The sequence below is a fragment of the Solanum pennellii genome, chromosome 4, assembly GCF_001406875.1.
Source record: "Solanum pennellii chromosome 4, SPENNV200".
Taxonomy (NCBI): Eukaryota; Viridiplantae; Streptophyta; class Magnoliopsida; order Solanales; family Solanaceae; genus Solanum; species Solanum pennellii.
In genome coordinates, this window is record NC_028640.1 from 6,677,491 (window position 1) to 6,696,151 (window position 18,661).

The 18,661-nt window shown below is 27.1% G+C and overlaps 2 protein-coding genes across 2 annotated transcripts; one reads left to right on the top strand and one right to left on the bottom strand.

Annotated features, from left to right (window-relative positions):
- The first annotated feature begins 1,051 nt into the window (after positions 1-1,051).
- Positions 1,052-3,949, top strand: LOC114076824 (cation/H(+) antiporter 28). Its single transcript, XM_027916384.1, has 4 exons — positions 1,052-1,225; positions 1,368-2,363; positions 2,673-3,266; positions 3,338-3,949. Exons 1-4 carry the CDS (start codon positions 1,052-1,054, stop codon positions 3,947-3,949), a joined length of 2,376 nt encoding a protein of 791 aa, XP_027772185.1.
- A 1,961-nt stretch (positions 3,950-5,910) lies between these two features.
- Positions 5,911-9,517, bottom strand: LOC107017220 (heat stress transcription factor B-3). The gene is made up of 2 exons (XM_015217490.2): positions 8,810-9,517; positions 5,911-6,521 (listed from the first exon to the last, which is right to left on the bottom strand). Exons 1-2 carry the CDS (start codon positions 9,068-9,070, stop codon positions 6,069-6,071), a joined length of 714 nt encoding a protein of 237 aa, XP_015072976.1. The 5' UTR covers positions 9,071-9,517; the 3' UTR covers positions 5,911-6,068.
- Positions 9,518-18,661: the final 9,144 nt, after the last annotated feature.

Below are 18,661 nucleotides of genomic sequence, written 5' to 3' on the forward strand. Positions count from 1 at the left end.
TAACACTTTCTACTGAATTGACGAAGTGCGTGTGTTGCACTGATTTTAAGCGCGTGGAAATCATTATTTTTATTAAAAAAAATATATTTTTTCACTTCATCTTATTCCCTCTTTCTCCTTCACCCTTCATCACCATTATGTTTTGAATAGGAGTAAAACAAAAAGAATCATATACTCATTAAATAAGATTAAAAAGAATCAGATTTAAAAAATAACATTACTACGTCACCAGAAAAGATGGAGATCCACCATTTCTATTACTATCTTTCTCTCTCTCCCTCTCTTCCACCAAAATATATTTTATTTAGAATTAGAATTATTAGTATAAAAGAAAATAGGAGGCATCATTGGGGAAAAAAATTGGATCTAAATCTCCTCAATTTTCCGGTGGAATTCTAATTTCCGGCAAAAAAATTAGATATGAGTCATTGAAATGACTTCCTAGAAAATGAAGTCTATTGTTATTGAAATTTTTTTAAAATATAAGTCTAAATGGTTTTTCTTTCTTCTTCTTATAATTATTCTTATTTTTTAAAACAAAATTGACACATGTCTTCTCATAATTTATCATTATTTCATGTCATTCGTGAGTGGATTACACATTTTTAACTTTTATTGATTGTTAAAGAAGTGTCAAAATGACACAGTGGGACATGTTATAAGATGTCTAAAATGAACAAAACTCAGTTGATATTAATTTTAGGGGTCATCGATGGGTTCAGCCTAGAAAAATGGAGTCAATTAAATTTACAATCTCCTTCCGCTACCTTTCTTTTATAAAAAATGAGGGTTCAACATCATTTGTTACATTTTATATGACGAGGCGTAAGTTTATAAAAGAAAGAAATATTTTTTATTACACAAACTAAACATGTAGTTATACAATCAAATTTCTTTATAACACGTCGAATAATAATATTATTAGCTAGTTAGTAGGAGACATATGAGCAAGAGTAAAAGGATCCCCATTTCTTGAGGAAATAATTCCAAATAACAATGGATTCATTTCATTCATTTTTCTCTTTCTGCTAATTGATCTGAAGAAGAAGAAATGGATTTCTTGAAACAGAACGATACGAAAGTAGAATGTCGAAATCAAATTACTATAAGAATTGCATCAATGTCTATTTACCTCTTAGGTTTCTTCTTCGCCATGTTCTTATGTAACTGTGTCCACCTCCTCCTTCGTCCTATCTCCCAGCCTCGTATCATTGCAGAATCCATGGTAAGTGTAGTAACGTTAGACGTCTTATTATAATTTGGCTTTAGGTCACTAATTTTATTGAGACGTCTTTGTTTTACTAACAGAAGTTAGTTCTAATAGATATACATGATGATGATGCATGTACATATATATATATATACAGGTGGGATTGCTACTTAGCAATCTTGAATTCGTTCGTTCAAGGTTCTTAAACGACAGTGAAGTTCAACAGACATTGAATAACATTGTGGATGCTATTATGGTGTGTCACATGTTTGTGGTTGGATTAGAGATTGATCCAAATATATTCCTCCAATTAACTTTACCAGAGGCGAAAGTCGCGTATTCAGGGGTACTTTCAACTTTTGTTTTAGCATGTCTGATCACTCCACTTCTCAATATATCTAAACAATCAAATGCTGTATTCAGTTCATGCCTCGCGATTGTGCTAGCTGGAACAGATTCACCTCTGTTAACTCGATTGATAACTGATCTGAAGATTGGTAAATCAGACATTGGTAGATTTATTGTTGACGCGGGGATACACTCTGATGTTGTATCTATCCTGTTGATTGCTATTGGATATCTCATATTCGATCCTGATAAGAACTTTCAGAATCGTAGTGTGATAATGATGTTGAAGATGATGGCGATTTTGGTGTTCCAGACGTTGTTAGCATCGAAAGTAGTACCATCTGTTATGAATTGGGTGAATGATGAAAATCCAGAAGGGAAACCTATGAAAGGATCACATTTAGTTGTTGCATTAGCATTTATAATCTTAATATGTAGTATGTCACCTGTTGTTGGTTATAGCAAAGTTTTGAGTGCATTTTTGGTTGGTTTGTTTATGCCAAGAGAAGGAAGAATATCAAAAATGATGATTGGGAAAGTGAATTATATTTTTAGAACAATTTTTTATCCATTGTTTTTCTTTTGGGTTGGTACTGAGGCTAAACTTTCTGAATTTGAGGCTGCTAAAATTGCTTCATGGGGTAAAATTATCATTCCATTTATAATCGCAACAAGTGGTAAAGTTGTTGGTTCTGTTGTTTCTGGATTGTTGCTTGGATTTCACTGGCCTGAATCAGTTGCTACTGGATTGTTACTCAATATCAAGGGCCATTTTCAAGTCTACTTGGCTATTAATGCATATAGGGTATGTCTCATGACATTATACATAAAAAAACACTTAAACTTGACGTCAGCTGGTAAGTAAACGCTCCAACTTTGAGTATACATACATCAAGACAACTCAACTTGTCTGCACTGTGTTGGTTGAGACAGAGGTAAGGTGTCTAGAATCTAGATCGATGTGTACTCTCGAAGTTTAGAGTGTTTGCTTGTTAGTTGTGGTCAAGTTTGAGTGTTTGTGTTATGTATTATGTCTATTTCTTTAGTTTTCTCTTTTTTGATGGTGATTGTTTTTGTTTGTTCGTGTGATTTGATTTACGGCTTGTGGATGCAGATGAATGTCATAAGTATGTCAACAAGTATAGCATTGGTGTTTGTAACGTTTCTAACCATAATATACACCCCGGTAGTTGTGGCAAAAATTATTGAACGTGCGAGGAGACGTTCACCAACACAGAAAATGGCATTACAATGTGTCAATCCGGTGAATGAGCTACGAATATTGCTCTGCATTCGCAGTCCTCAAGATGTTAACTCAGCAATAAACTTCATGGAAATTTCGCGAGGGCCAGTAAATCCAGGGATAATGGTCTTCTTAACTGATATGATCGATTTAACAGATCAAATTGCAGCAACATTGATAACACAAGGCGAGGGAATTGATGCTATAACTGTGACTGACCCTACTGTAGTTGAAATGAGAGAGAAAATCACTCAAGATGTCAACGCTTATTTAAACGACAACTGTCAAGGTGTTAGCTTACGACGAATGATGGCACTTTCTACCATCAATAACATGCATCAAGACATAAGTATCCTTGCTGAGGACCTTATGATACATCTTATTATACTTCCTTTTCATAAGAATCAAGAGGAAGATGGACGACTTCAGGTCGGTCATACAGGCTTTCGTCATATCAATCGTAAGGTATGTCAAGCAAAATTCTCATTTTAGTACATTCTGTAGTGGACCATTTTGTAACTTGTGATCTATCTTAGGTTCTTCGAAATGCACCTTGTTCGGTAGGGATACTAGTAGACAGAGGACTTGGTAAAACAGTGATCTCGAGATCATCCATTTCCCTCAATGCAGCAGTGATATTCATCGGTGGAAAGGATGACAGAGAAGCACTTGTGTATGCAGGACGTGTAGCACGACATCCTGGAGTAAAGCTAACTGTAATTAGATTCTTGTTAGAAGCCGCGGGAGATAGTGTATCATCAAGAATTAGTAAAGCAAAAGTGAATACTAGTGAACATTTAGAAGAAATGAAGATAGATGATGAGTGTTTTGCTGAGTTTTACGACAAACATGTTGCTGGTGGACGTGTTGCTTACGTTGAGAAATACCTAGTAAATTCTGGACAGACATTTTCGACATTAAGGTCGTTAGAAGGGCAATATGGTTTGTTTATCGTGGGACGGGGAGGGCGGGTTAATTCAGTGTTAACAGTAGGGATGAGTGATTGGGAAGAATGTCCTGAGTTAGGTCCTATTGGTGATATTCTTTCAGCTTCTGATTTCTCAGTAACTGCATCTGTTTTGATCATTCAACAACACAGTCTTAAAGGAGAATTAGATGGACTTCATGATGAATTCTCAATCATGTAACATGTTTATATATATTCAAGTTATTACAACATACTAGTACTAGTCAATTTCTTCGATTTCAACGACAGATAATGGTCGAAAACACATCTGAACTATCACTTTTGCGAGTTTTCTACCTAAACTACAACATACACATCCGACGAGTGGGGACCGGAAACGGTAATGTATATACAAACTTACCTCTAGCTTGTGAAGGTATAGAAGTACGTTGTTTCTGATGTCTAAACCCTCGACTCAAGTGAAACATATAACAAATAATGGAAATTAATTGGTACCTTTATCAAATTAGCCAAAATTTATTTGCTTTTGTTCATTCCTATTGCAACAAGATGGACTTTGAAAAGAACAATAGCTAACATAAATATAATATGATAAATTTAGTAAAGAAAGAAACATGTAATAGTAAAATCGAAGAATAGAATTACTAAAAATACTATTAATAATCAACTATTACTAACTATTTATCATAACGCACCTAAAAATTAATGAGCCGTGGATAGAATTTATAGGCAACTTAAGGTGCCATGCGCTTTTTAGCGATTGTATAATTCAAACACTTGATCTAGTGATTTTGATAAATAGTTTGTAATAGCTCAAGTAGAAAATACAATTGCACTTAATAATTCTAATATGAAACTCGTAAAAAAGTGACGGAGGAAATACAGTTTCTCCCTTGGCCTTTGGAGGGGAGAGGACAAGAAAAAAACGTCTATCGCATAAATGTGTTGTCATCCTAAGTAAAATTATTTTGTTATGATTTGAGAGATTATTATGATTTGGTGGAGCTATAATATTAGGTATGACTTGTGATAAATAAAATACTTTTTTCTTAAAATTTGTATTAAAAAGTTCATCAAAAATAATATATGTGTGTGTGTTTAATATTGGAAACAATGACTGAATAAATGAGTTATGAATTCGATAACAAGTTAATATTTATAAATTTTAATTTCCAACTTTGCTAATAATTTTAATATTTAGTCAAACTTTGAAAACTCTTATCCTTACTTTCAAATTCTTCAAAAGTTTATCTTATATTGGTCTATAAATCACCTCTTTCTTCTTTTTTTGTGTGATCAAAATAGTCAAGTCTTCTTTTTTGAAGTCAACTTTAATTTAAATGATTTCAAAAAAATGTTAATGATAATGTATAAAGAAGACAATATCCTATTTGTGTTATGTATTTCAATTTCATTGAACATTGTTTTGTCATTTTCTTCTTTTTCATGTCCCACATAAAAGTTGAATTTTGAATCTCTGATCAATTACAGTATAAAATCTCTATGATTTTGACCATCTCTATATTTCCATTTTTTCATGCAATGCCACGTTTATTTTGATGTTTTGAAGAAGTTTGAATGTTACTTCATTTGTTCATATCTATTTGATTTATATTTAACTTGACAAAATTCACCAAAAAATAATAAATAAAATGTAAATTTTACTATATTATTCTTAATTATAAATAATGTTTAATAATAAGAATAAACTAGATATGTAATAGTAAATTATTTCTTAATTTTTCAAACTGACAAATAAAAGTGGACATCAACTTTTAGTATAATGAACAAGTAAAAATAAGCGGAGAGTATATCAAAGTACAAAATATTAATATCAAAGACGAAGCTATAGCTAGCGAAGGTGATTATATTTGAACACTCTTCATCGGAAAACTATGTGTATATATAAATCAAGTATTACTTTTCATACATATTAAAGCTTTGTTCACTCTTTGCAATATTTAAGCCATGATATTGATCGACATATCATTGTAACATGTTCTAACAGTCAATATATATATATATATACATACATATATATATATACATATATATATATATATATATATATATATGCTAAATTGCTAACTATGGCTAAAAAGCTTAATAAAGCAAATTAACTTGGAATTCATAGTTTAGAAAAGCAAATGATAAATTGAAATTTTTTATTAACATTTCACGTGAAAATAAAACTTGCATAATTTATACAACTTAGGTATATATCTCCACTTAATTAGTAGTCATTACATTCTAATTAAGACCATTAATTTTGGATGAAATAATACAAAATAGCATAGTACAACTATTACATATAGATTTTTTCTCTCTAAATTTCTACTTTATTTGCATAATTGAGAGAGAAAAACACTAGCCATTTCATTAAGTTCAACTCTTTTTCTCTTCCTCTCCATTTCTTCTTTAACTTCTAATCTTACTCCAAATAACATTGGTTTTTTTTCATCTTCTTCTTTCTCTGGATTTTTAGCAAATATTGTAACAATATTCATTAATTCTTTGCACTTGTTTTTCATGAGTAAAAGCTCAGAGCTAAGGACTCCATTTTCCATTTTCAACCTTTTATTTTCGTCGACAAGATTTATATACTCAGATGATGATGAAGCTGATGATGATGATCTTTGATCTTCTTCTATAATATTGTCTTTCTTGTTGTTTGGTTGTTGCCTATTTGTCCATGCTTTTCTTCGACGAATTTCACGGAGTAAATTCTTTTCGCCCTTTTTAAACTTATCGTTGCTGAACTCCCATCGACTTGTTGTAATTTTACGAAAACCCTAATGTTATTTATGCAAAATGGATGGTTAGAATAAATTTCAAAACAATCATATGAAAAATAAACATTCCATCCAAAAAAAATAAATGAAAACTCATCTCAAACTTAAACAATAATTGCCTAAAAAAAAGAGAAGCTTCTTAATTAATCCACGAAAAATAGTGCACTTTTTTAATCTCCACTAACCTTTCCATTTAATTAGTGAAAACACTATTATTACGCATGTTAATTGAAAAGTATACAAATAGACAAACTTAATCCAAAGTGATTTTGTGAGTACTTTTGACAACTAGCAATACATGCATCTTATCTTGATAACCTATAATAATCATAATTATTAACCTAAGCTCTTAGCTAGTATGATTAATGTCAATAATATAATCATTATTTTAATGTCTACTCCATAATCATGATATGTAATTCTATTAGTTGAGCCCACAAAAAAATCCTTTGTAATCTTAATTTGTATTAAGAATACTCTCTCAGGCTCATTTTATATGTCACCTTTCGGGTTTTAAGAGTTAAATAAGTTTATCTTTGAAGGTAAATTTTCATAGATTCTTTAAACAATTTGAATTATCAATTATTGTGACTCGTGTAATACTTTTAACGTAGTTTACAAATATATAAATTTTATTTCAAAAAAATTAAAAATTATATGCTCAAATTTCCGATCAAGCTTAAACTGATTGACTTTCAAAGCATAAAAGATCTCATATAATTGAGACAGAGGGAGTAACAAGAATTAAGTTGTGTTCTTTAAATCCTTTTTACTTTAAGGGTGCGTTTGGTACGAAGGAAAATGTTTTCCATGTAAAAATGTTTTCCTGAAAAGCAAGTAGATTTTGGACTTATTTTCTTATGTTTGGTTGATGAGTGGAAAATATTTTTCGGAATTGATTTTTAGTGTTTGATTTATGAATTAAAAATATTTTTAGAGAAACATCTTTTATTTTTACTAGAGTAGAAAATAATTTCTGAAATTTAAAATATTTTTTAAAAACAAAATTATTATTTTTTTGGGGTGGGGGGCAGGGGGATAGGAGTGAAAAAATAAAAAATTGAACTTGATAATATTTTTAAAAAAACAATTTTTTGGGGGGTGGGTGGGGTGGGTAAGGGGCTGGCGGTAGGAGTTTAAAAATAAAAATTGAAAATTGAAAATATTTTTAAAAAACAAAATTAATCTTTTTGGAAGAGGGGTTGGCTGGTGGTGGGTGGATGGAGGGGGGGTTAAGGATCGGGTGAAAAAATAAAATTTTGAAATTGAAAATATTTTTTAAAATTGATGTTTTTCCCAAAAAAAAATGTAACTTGACATTAGAGGAGAGTTTTGAAAAATGTTTTCCTTAATTTTTTACATTTTCCTTAATTTTAAGAAAAATAAATTGATTTAAAAAACATTTTTCAAAACTTTTGTCCCAACCAAACATGAGAAAATTGAAAAACATTTTCCAGAAAATGTTTTCCTTCGTACTAAACACACTCTAAGATACCAACATTTAACTTTAATTATATAATCAAAAGAACCAGAAAATATTTTCCTTCGTACCAAACACACTCTAAGATACCAACAATTAACTTTAATATATAATCAAAAGAATCAACTCCTCAAACTACATGTGATTATCATTACATTCACTAGCTAGTTAAATACTTTTTCAATATTACATATATATAGATTACTAATTTATTTTCTGTGTATTTAATAAAAAAATAACTTATTTTGTTGACAGTGGGAAAATAAATTCAATTTTTTTGAAAAAAAATTTAATAAAATAAAATTAATTTTTAATAAATCACAAATTAAAATGAGAAAACGATTTATTTTCTTAAAGGATTTCTCTTTTCAGTAGGGAATAATTTTTGGACAAACATAAAAAATTAATTCAACACGTGTTTGTTTTATTAGCAACACGTTTTTTCAATGGATATTTTTGTCGGCAACTATATATATATATATTATATCGAAAAAGTTTCCGATAAGCACATTTCCAAGAAACTTTCATCGGAGAAAATCACGAAACTTTCATTGGAGAAAATCATGTTATATTTATTGATTTGATATAAATATAAAATGTAAATAATATCAAAAAAAATCTGGCTTTCTTAATATTATATGTTTTGTTATATTTATTAATTTGATATAAATATTTAAGATAAATATATTAAAAATTTATATTATATTTATTGATTTGATGTAAATATTCAAAATTAATATATGAAACACTTAATGTTATATTCATTGATCTAATATAAATATTGAAGACGAATATATTAAAAACTTACATAGGTATTAAGTTGTCGAACAAAGCTTGAAAAGTTGCTATGTTTGAAGAGTGTAGGTAACAAATCCCTTGCAAATTCCGCCGGCTGCCATACAACAAACGCCGATCCATCGGAATTCCAAGAAACGACGTCGTCCGTCGCCGGATCTTCCACCAACATGTAGGTTTTCAATAAAAATGGTGATGGTGATGACTTCTTCATCACAACATACTCTAACAAACTCTTTTCATCACTTACTTGACCTTCTTCTAATACCCCCATAACAAAAAAAGAAAGATTTTTTTTCCAAGAAAATTGGTAAAATGAGTAGAGAAACACAAAATAAGCAACCCCTTTTGGTTTGTTTTGTTGTTGGAGTTTTTGAAAACCTAGAAAATTGTTAAAAACAAGAAATTAAACACACAAAAAATGAACTTTTTTTTGTAATTTTTTTTTCAAGAAAATTGGTGAAATGAGTAGAGAAACACAAAATGATCAACCCCTTTTTGGGATTTTTGAATTTCTTTTTTGTAAAAATTATTGAAATTATTTAGTTAGATAGAAGAAAGAGTGGAGAAAAGAAGAAGGGCAGTTAAGAACTCCCAACCCCAACAATAGAAACCTAACACGACACCGAAGTTCATGAGAAATGCAAAGATAACTTTTTTTTTCTTTCTTTTGAATTTTTTTTTTGTGTCAAAAGAATGAAACTTTTGTATTGTGCTTACATCTTCTTATATAGTAGTAGTAGAATGAGAAAGTCTTATATATATATATATTATATATATATAAAATTTGTGATCGTGGTGAAACAGATAAATTCTCTAATTGAACTAGTTGATTTTATAAAAAAATCTATAAGATGTGAATATATTATTTTTTAAATATGAATTGTGTCGCGTAGATTCCATAAGGGGGAATTGTTTTCTATAATATTTTCTTCATTTATTGGATAATTATCAAAAAAAAGTTAATTGTGTATGTTGTAGCTAGTATATATTAGTTTTATATATGTAGTTTCTTACTTTTAATATTTTTTAATTATTTATTGTCTATTGTATTTTAATTACTACATTATTTCTTGTTATTGTCCTTTTGAATCTATGTACTACTTTTTTTATTAATTGACATATTCTTTTTATTGTTTCACTTTTTTATAAATATTTCGATTTGAAGCACTTGACTGCAGAGAGTCTTCAAAAAAATTGATAGTATTATCTCTATTTTTACGATGTAAGAGTTATATTATTAAATTTGTATTCTATTTATTGCACGGAATATATTATTATATATGTTGTTGCTAAGTTTTTAATACGAACAAATGAAAAGTACTACTTCTACCTTATTTATTATATGGCATAATTTTCATACGAATTCAAATAAATCCCTTCCTTTAATTATAGTTAATTTTATCTCCAAAATCAATCATGTTAAAAGTTAATATATAACAATAAACTTTTAATAACAAGTTAAAATTTAAGGTAGCCTCTAAAATAAAGTAATTTCATTATTGATAGAGTAAAGTTAGTTATTTAGGCATTATAAATATATCATTGTATATGATCTAAATTATTATGTAATTATTTAGTTGTTTGACTTGAACTCTTTGTTTGAATATAATTTGGATACTATATCATTATATTGCATTCTCTGTGTAAAATACCTCATTGCTACGTGTATTTTTTTGACTATACAAACGTGTGAGCATAAAAATGTTACTTATTCAATATATATTTAATGTGGAAACAACTACAAGTAGTTACTTACAAAATTATTCAAAATTTGGTCCCACTTGGGTTGAGATTATTATTTTTAAGAACTCAAAAAAATTCTCAAAAAGTTAGGAATAGAATGTTTCAAATTTGGTGCTGTAGTAGAAATAAAATATATTATGTTTTATTATGTTTCATTCATGTACTGTTCAATTATCTGATACATGTGTTGATTGATAGTAATTAATTAATTAATTAATCAATTAATATATATTTATATATATATATATATATAAATAATGTATATAATAAATAAAGAATTTTGTAATAATTATTTAACAGTAATATAATTATTGCTATAAATATTTAGCAGAGCAATAATTAATAATCAAGAATTTTTATAAGTATTTTTTGAAAAATATTTTCTTTATTTCTATGAAAAGTAGTGATAAGATTGTACTTATAAAATTTTACTGTTTATATATAATAGTAGTTGTTGTACTTTATATAAATATTGTTAGTAATTTGAGTGACTCTAAATATAATGACACTAATTTAATTATTTACTAAATATTTTTGTGATGATGAAAGAAATCTATTGTTATTAAACCAAAACCAAATTAAAAGAAAAAGTCCATTTGAGTAACTATCACTCTAGATTTGTTAGGAGAAAATAAGCAGTACAAGTGGCAATCAATATATATATCGATAATTTAGTAGTAATTGTTTGTAGGGACACCGTCTTTTTTTCTGATCAAAAGTATTGACTAAAGAATTTTTGTTTGTATGGATAGTAGGTAACGATTATTAAGTTGGAGCAGTAAATGATATTAAATAGAAGTATATGATTGATTTTCTCAAATTAAAGTTAATATATTTTTCATTGAGTTTGTTGTATCGAACTTCCTAAGCTATTAGACATGAGCGGCTTTAGCTTTTGAACAATAAAAAAATAGTCATGAATAAGAGTGTACAAAATAGAATCAAATTGTAAATTGAGTTAAATTAAAAAAAATTAATTAATGGTTTGGTTTACTTTGATTTGGTATTGAAAAAGAATTCGACAATATTAGGTTGGTTTGATTTTAACTATTAAAAAAAAAAGAATCAACCCGAGTCAAATCAACTTGACTTTATATATATAATTTTTAAAATCTATTTTATACATAATAATATTTATTTTGATATAATTGTTTAATTTTAGTTATACTTTTTTCATAATTTTTTTTATCTTTTTAACATATTTTTTCAAGTTTTCTTAGACTTGAAATTTTGAATAGTCCTAGATATTAGTTTCTAAAAAAACTCAATTCAAAATCAAATTAGTACTAATTATAAAAAAGAATAATAACTAAGAATGATAATAATGTTGATATTTATTTTTTAGTTTTATATTGATTTAGATATTTAAAATCCATAATCAAATTTTAATTTTTCTTTAATGTTTAATCATGTAATACCTCCATACTTATTAGACTTATTTTAGTATGATTTAGTATTTTAAAATTATGACCATTTTTACTATGACTTATTAATTTGCAATATTCATTTTATGCGATTTTATTACTATTTTTTGTTGGATATTTTAGTGTCATCGTTCATTTCATATTTTGTATAATTTTCTTAAGAAACATATTTATGATTATATTTTAGATGGACCAAAGAAATATTAGGAGTACAAGTTAATTATATATATGTATGAATATTTTACCAGACAAATCCAAAAAAAAATCGAGGTTTCTTAATTTTGTTTGACTTAAACATTTAAAAGTTTAACATTAGTATTTTAATTCGATATTTAAAAATTTTGAACCAACTGGATCATGTACCCACAATACCCCCACTGAATTTATGAAGTTAGGGGTCATTTGGTAGGGGGTATTAGGGAAAATAGTTTAAGTATTAAGTGTGATATTATTTAATACTATGTTTGGTAGGAATTTTGGATCAATCCATGGATTAGTTATAAACCCTACATGGTATTAGAGGGTATATAACTAATGCCTTCCATCTGATGGTATTAGTTTAATGATATGGGACTAATCTAGGTAAAGACAAAAATATCCCCTCAAATCCTTTTAATCATTTTATTTATTTTCTTAATTTTATATTTTATATTTATACTAATAAATTTATTTAAATAAATTAGTTTGCAAATTTTATTATTTAGATATAACTTTTTATTTCTAAAACATGAGTTATTTAATCTACTTATTATTAATATAGAATATGATAATCCGACTAATATGCTAATGTTGACGTATGAATTTAAGAACAATTCATAAGTTAAATATTGTCTCTTAACAGAAGTCCCTTAAACATTACACAAGTGGTCTAAAACAAGAGCATATATATATATATATATATATATATATATATATATATATATATAAAACATCTCGAGTATAAAAAGTAGTTTAATTAATTTTGATATATTTATTGTTTATTTTTATTTTATGATAAAGATTTTTTTTTAATTTATCGATACAAAACAAAGTTCAATAAATTTTCTCTATAAATTATTATAGTTGTGTAACCTTTTGAGATATCAACTCTAATTTATTAAGATGACAATTATTTACTCTCAAATAATTTAAGTGAGAAAATAGTGAACATGACAATAAAGTTTTTATTCTCTTAGCTAGTTAAAAATGCTATAAAAAATAATATAGTTGAAAAGAATTTTTTGGTAGAATTTTAAACCACACACATAACCAATTAAAAAACAATAAATTAAACAATTGATAATATTAATCCCTGCATTACTAATCTCTATATTAACCCTTAGTATATTGGCAACAATATTGACCACACAATTGTATTAGGAAGCAATTTAATAGTAATTAAGATGATATAATTGTTTGTGTCCATGTGGATAAAGACAAAGTCATAATATTTGTCTTCTTCCAAAAAAATATATTATTGCAAAGTTTGTCTTGTATTTCCATTCAACTTAGAGGAACTTGAAATTATATACTACTTTATTCCTTATTTTAACAATAACATTTAATTAAAATAAGTATCTAATGTCCAAATTGCATTTTCTTTTGGATTTTTGGTTAGAAACAAAAATACTTTATTGACTTTTGTGTTTTTCCTATCTAATAAACAATTTATATGGATTTTATAAGGCGTAATATCTACAGTAGAGTAGTTAAAAAAAGGGAAATTACGCGGATAAATAAATTTATATTATTTAATTATTCATCATAGCTATAGTTTGTTATAATTATCATTCACGACTAACATTATACATTAATTACGTGAGCTGACTTCGAGTTTGTATAATTAGGCATGTTTGTATATGTATAATTCGTCAGGATAAACAAATAAATATGTATAATATATAATTTTTTAGCTTATATACATATACAATTCACCTCTCTCCCACTATCTGCCCTCTCTCGCTCGCCTCTCTCCTCTCTCCTCTCTCTTCCAGTCTCGCTCGCCTCTCTCCTCCCTCTCCCAATCTCTCTTGCCATATAAACAATTACATATGTGTAATATATAATTATCTAACCAATATACATATACAATTCACCTTTCTCCCACTCTTTTCCCCCTCTCTCTCACCTATCTCCTCTCTCTCCCAGTCTCGCTCGCCTCTCTCCTCCAAATAACATGTAACTACAAATTGTAATTATCAAAATATAGCTATAAAGAGTAATTAATTATTTTTAAGTGGCTATATGTAAACTTTCCCTTAAAAAAAGATGCTCCATGTAAATTTCTTTAAATATAAACTAATCATTTTATAAAAAAAAAAGTCAAATATTTATAAACACGTGTCATAAGTCATCAATGAAGGTGAAATGAAGTTAGAAGTGATCGATTAATAAATATTTAAAATTTCAAAAAGAGACAATTTTTTTTTTTATTATATATATATGAGTGGAAATAACAAGTATATGATAGAATAGTAGTTCTAAACTACCTAAATGACATAACGTTTAAATCAACAAACATGAGATAAAAAGGAAAACTACTAAAAGATTTTGCATGTCTATAAAATTAAAGAAACATATTAATACGTATATTGCTCTAAAAGAATAGTTATCATGATTTATCAATGTCCTTAGTTAGATTAATTAATATATACTCTCTCGGTCCCATTTTATATATCATTCTTTTTATAGATAGTTAAATCATAATATTTGTCATTTTATAAAATTTGTGCATAAATTATTATATTTTGTCTATTATACTCATGATAGAGTAGTTAGTTAATTTTGACAATGTAATTTTATTATAAAGTTGACTTAAGAAAATATTAAATAAGGATAAAAGAATAAAATTACATCTTTTTTTAATGCAAGTGCAATTAAGAAAAATGACATATAAAATGAGACAAAGAGAGTACATTTTAAACATAACTAAAACACACTAATTTCCAACCAAAATCTCTTACTTGGTCTATCGACAATTGGCTACAGTTTATGAATCCTTATAACGACTTCAAGTTTAATTTATATATCATAATAACTATCGAAAGACAAATATTTATAAATATCGACAGAAAGCTATTAATTTTCAATCAACCCATAGGTTAGTGGTTACACTCTACATTCATCAGTATACCAATGAATATTCTATCAAAAATTTTATATTTCTTCTATATTTTGATAAAAACGTCCGTTGAAAATTAGCGATTTTTTATTAATGAATATTATACGGTTGAAAAGTTGATTCATTGCACTTGGGCGTATTCAAAGTTTCTAAAGTTTGGTTTGGTAGCTGAATTTTCTTGACCCCCCATCCCCACCACACTACCCCATCACTTTATTTAGTTCTAGACTAATTTGTTTTTCTATATTAGTAATATTGTATTTATCTACATGTTTGTTATTTAATTTCTTTGTCTAAAAGTAGCTTTTTCTTTATTTCACCAACCACAATATAATATATTTTCTCTTTTCACACTTGAATGAAATGCCTTCTTTCAAGGTAAGGTGTGAAAGAGGAATTTAATCTATTGGACTTTGTATATATTCCTATCTGAATATGAATATATTTAGTGGAGACAAGGTTATTCTATTCTTAATAAATGATTCCAATTTGAATCTTGAAAATGATACTATTTTTTAATTAATCTTATATAAGACGCATCATGTATATTTGTATTAATTGAATCAATAAATTTTAAATATTGAATGATGATGTATTATAAAAAAAAGGTCATTTGTCTTTAATGATGAATTCAAAATTATGAGTTTTTATTTGGACGGTAGTTTCTTATTTAGAAGGGAAAATATGCTTAATGAAAAACATTTAACATATACTAGGTAATACATACTATAGGTAAAGTTTAAGAAAATTATAATTTGCGGTAATAATTCTTTAAATTTTTGTTATTCGTCTACTTTATATAATCCAGAATCTATATAATTCGATTCTTGATTTTATGAATTCAAAATTTTGTATATGCTAGCTTACTCTAGCTATTTGGATACGATTTATGAAAAAATCATACTATAAATTATCTTATTTGTACATAGGCAAGTGAAATATACAAATTAACGGACAACTGAAAAATTTCTAAATGTATAAATACATAAATTTATATATACTTACTTTATTTGTATATTCGCAAGCGAAACATACAAAAGAATAAAAATATACAAATTACAATCTCCATCGCAACTGAAAAAAGGTATAGAACGCAATAATCAAAATTATAACTATAAAGTCTTATTATGTCTATTATATTTTTTATTTGTATGTTTACAAACAAAACATTGAAGTGTGTTTAAGGGTATTTTTTTGGATGAATACATTAATGGTATTTTTTTGGATGATACATTAAGGGTATGTGGTTATATATATTATTATAAGAATAAACACGATCCTTAATTACCCTCTTTACTCGAGTTTTTGAATTGGAATCTTGAGTAAGGAGTGATTTTCTTTTTAATGACCCCTATGGATTGGATTAGTAGACTTGTAAATTTCATATTTCGAATAGTTATATAAAATAAATTTATTTAACTAATATATCAAAAATATTATTTTATTTAATGATATATTCAAAAGTTAGACATTGTATATGACTTTTAATTTGAAAAATAGGCTGTGAAATAATATAAGTGTATATCAATTTGACTAGCCATGCAAAAAAAATATATGCATTGGAGTTCGACTAATTTAGATTCATATCGGGGAGGTCCTTTTTAAGAAAAATTTTTATACCCAAAACTTGAATTTGAGATTCTAATTAAGAGAAGACAGACGCATCCACTTCACCACATCCTTTGATATAGGTAAATCTATTGTTAAACGACCCTCTTTGGATTAGTGGACTAGTGAATTTCATATTTCGAATAGTTATATCAGTTAAATTTATTTTAACCAATATATCAAAAAGATTATTTGATTGAATGATAGATTCAAAAGTTAGACACTATATGAGTTTTTATTTGAGAAATAGGTTGTGAAATAATATAAGTATATATCAGTTTGGCTAGACATTAAAAAAAATAATCATCATATGTATGATATTTATACAGAACTCTGATTTACATCGAATAGACTCCATTAGAGATGGCGCTCTTTCTTTTTCTAAAACAATTATACCCAAAACTTAAATTTAAAATTCTAATTAAAGAAAAACAGCCTCATAATTCACTACACTACATTCTTGTACGAAAATCTATTGTTAAAGGATCCTCTTTGTCCCATCACTTTGATTATACACAATAACGTGATACTTGTGTTGGAATGAATTTTTAATATGATAGTATATTAATTATTCGAAAATATTTAATTAATTAGGTAAAGTGCACAAGAAATCTTTAATTTTTGTTAGGTAAACAATTTAATTTTACAGTTTAAATTATTTTAATAGTAGAATATCATGACCTCCAACTATTGACACTCTAATTAATTATGTCAACAACTTTTGGAAGGTTTCATTATATGCTCATATAATTTGCTAATCTCTATATACAATGGAGAAATAAATATTTTTAAAAAAGAATTTCGAAAATAGTCATTATACTAAATTTAATTATGTCTTAAATTATTATTTTTATATTTACGGGTTGTAGTATAGTTTAAGCTGCCTCGTTTATATAATTCAAGATTTGGATAATATTGTTATTTTTTTATCAACTCGAAATAACTAATTCATACAAATATAAACATCTGAACTTTAAACATTTTATACAAATTATATTATCAAAATTACATTACACAAAAGTTATAATATTATATTATACAAAACGTACAAATTATACAAAACTAAAAAATTGAGCAGCGTGGTTATAGCTAAAGGTAGGTCGTGAATTGTAATTAACGCAAATTGTAGTAATGCAAATTAATTTACTAGTATATTGCTTATCAGCGTAATTTTTCCTTTTTAAAATGATTATCTTTTAAAGAGCAAGTGCATTAGTAGCTTGGACCGAGTAATTTCTTTCAACAAAATAAAAATAAACTAAATCACAAATAAAATATGAAAAAAAAATTGTTATTGATGAATGTATATTTGTAAGTATAATTATGTTCCTCTATTGTTTTTTTCCCCTTCAATTTTCAACGTGATTTGAAGGTTGTTAATAAAGTATTTTTTGAATGTACGATTCATGAATATCCTTGTAATATATTTAATTGCTAGGCATGTTACACGTTGATTTTAGCAAAAACAGTATTTAATATCTTGATATCTTTAATTATGAATATTTCAAGATTTTATGAGATTCCAATTAGGGCTGAGCTAACTACGGATTCTTGAATTTAGTTAATCCAATAGTTTTTTCCTAGACCCTATATTTATATTTAAAAAATTAAATCTTGGCTCCATGTCACGACCCAAAACGGGCCGCGAGTGGCACCCACACTTATCCTACTAGATTAGCGAATCAACAAATCTAAACCCCAACGTTTACCAGTATATAAATTTTGAATAATAAATAAAATGCGGAAGATCCAAACTCATTAACAGATAAATTAAATAACTTCTAAAGTATAATACTCATTATCCCCAAAATCTGGAAGTCATCACATCAAGAACATCTATCCTCAAATTACTAAGTCTAAGAGTATTCAAAAACTAAAACAAGTAGAAAGATGGTCCATGTCCGAACTTCAAAGACATCAAGACGTGAAGAAGAGACTCCAGCCCGAGCTAGGAATAATAGCTCACCCTGAAATCTGACGTGCTGAA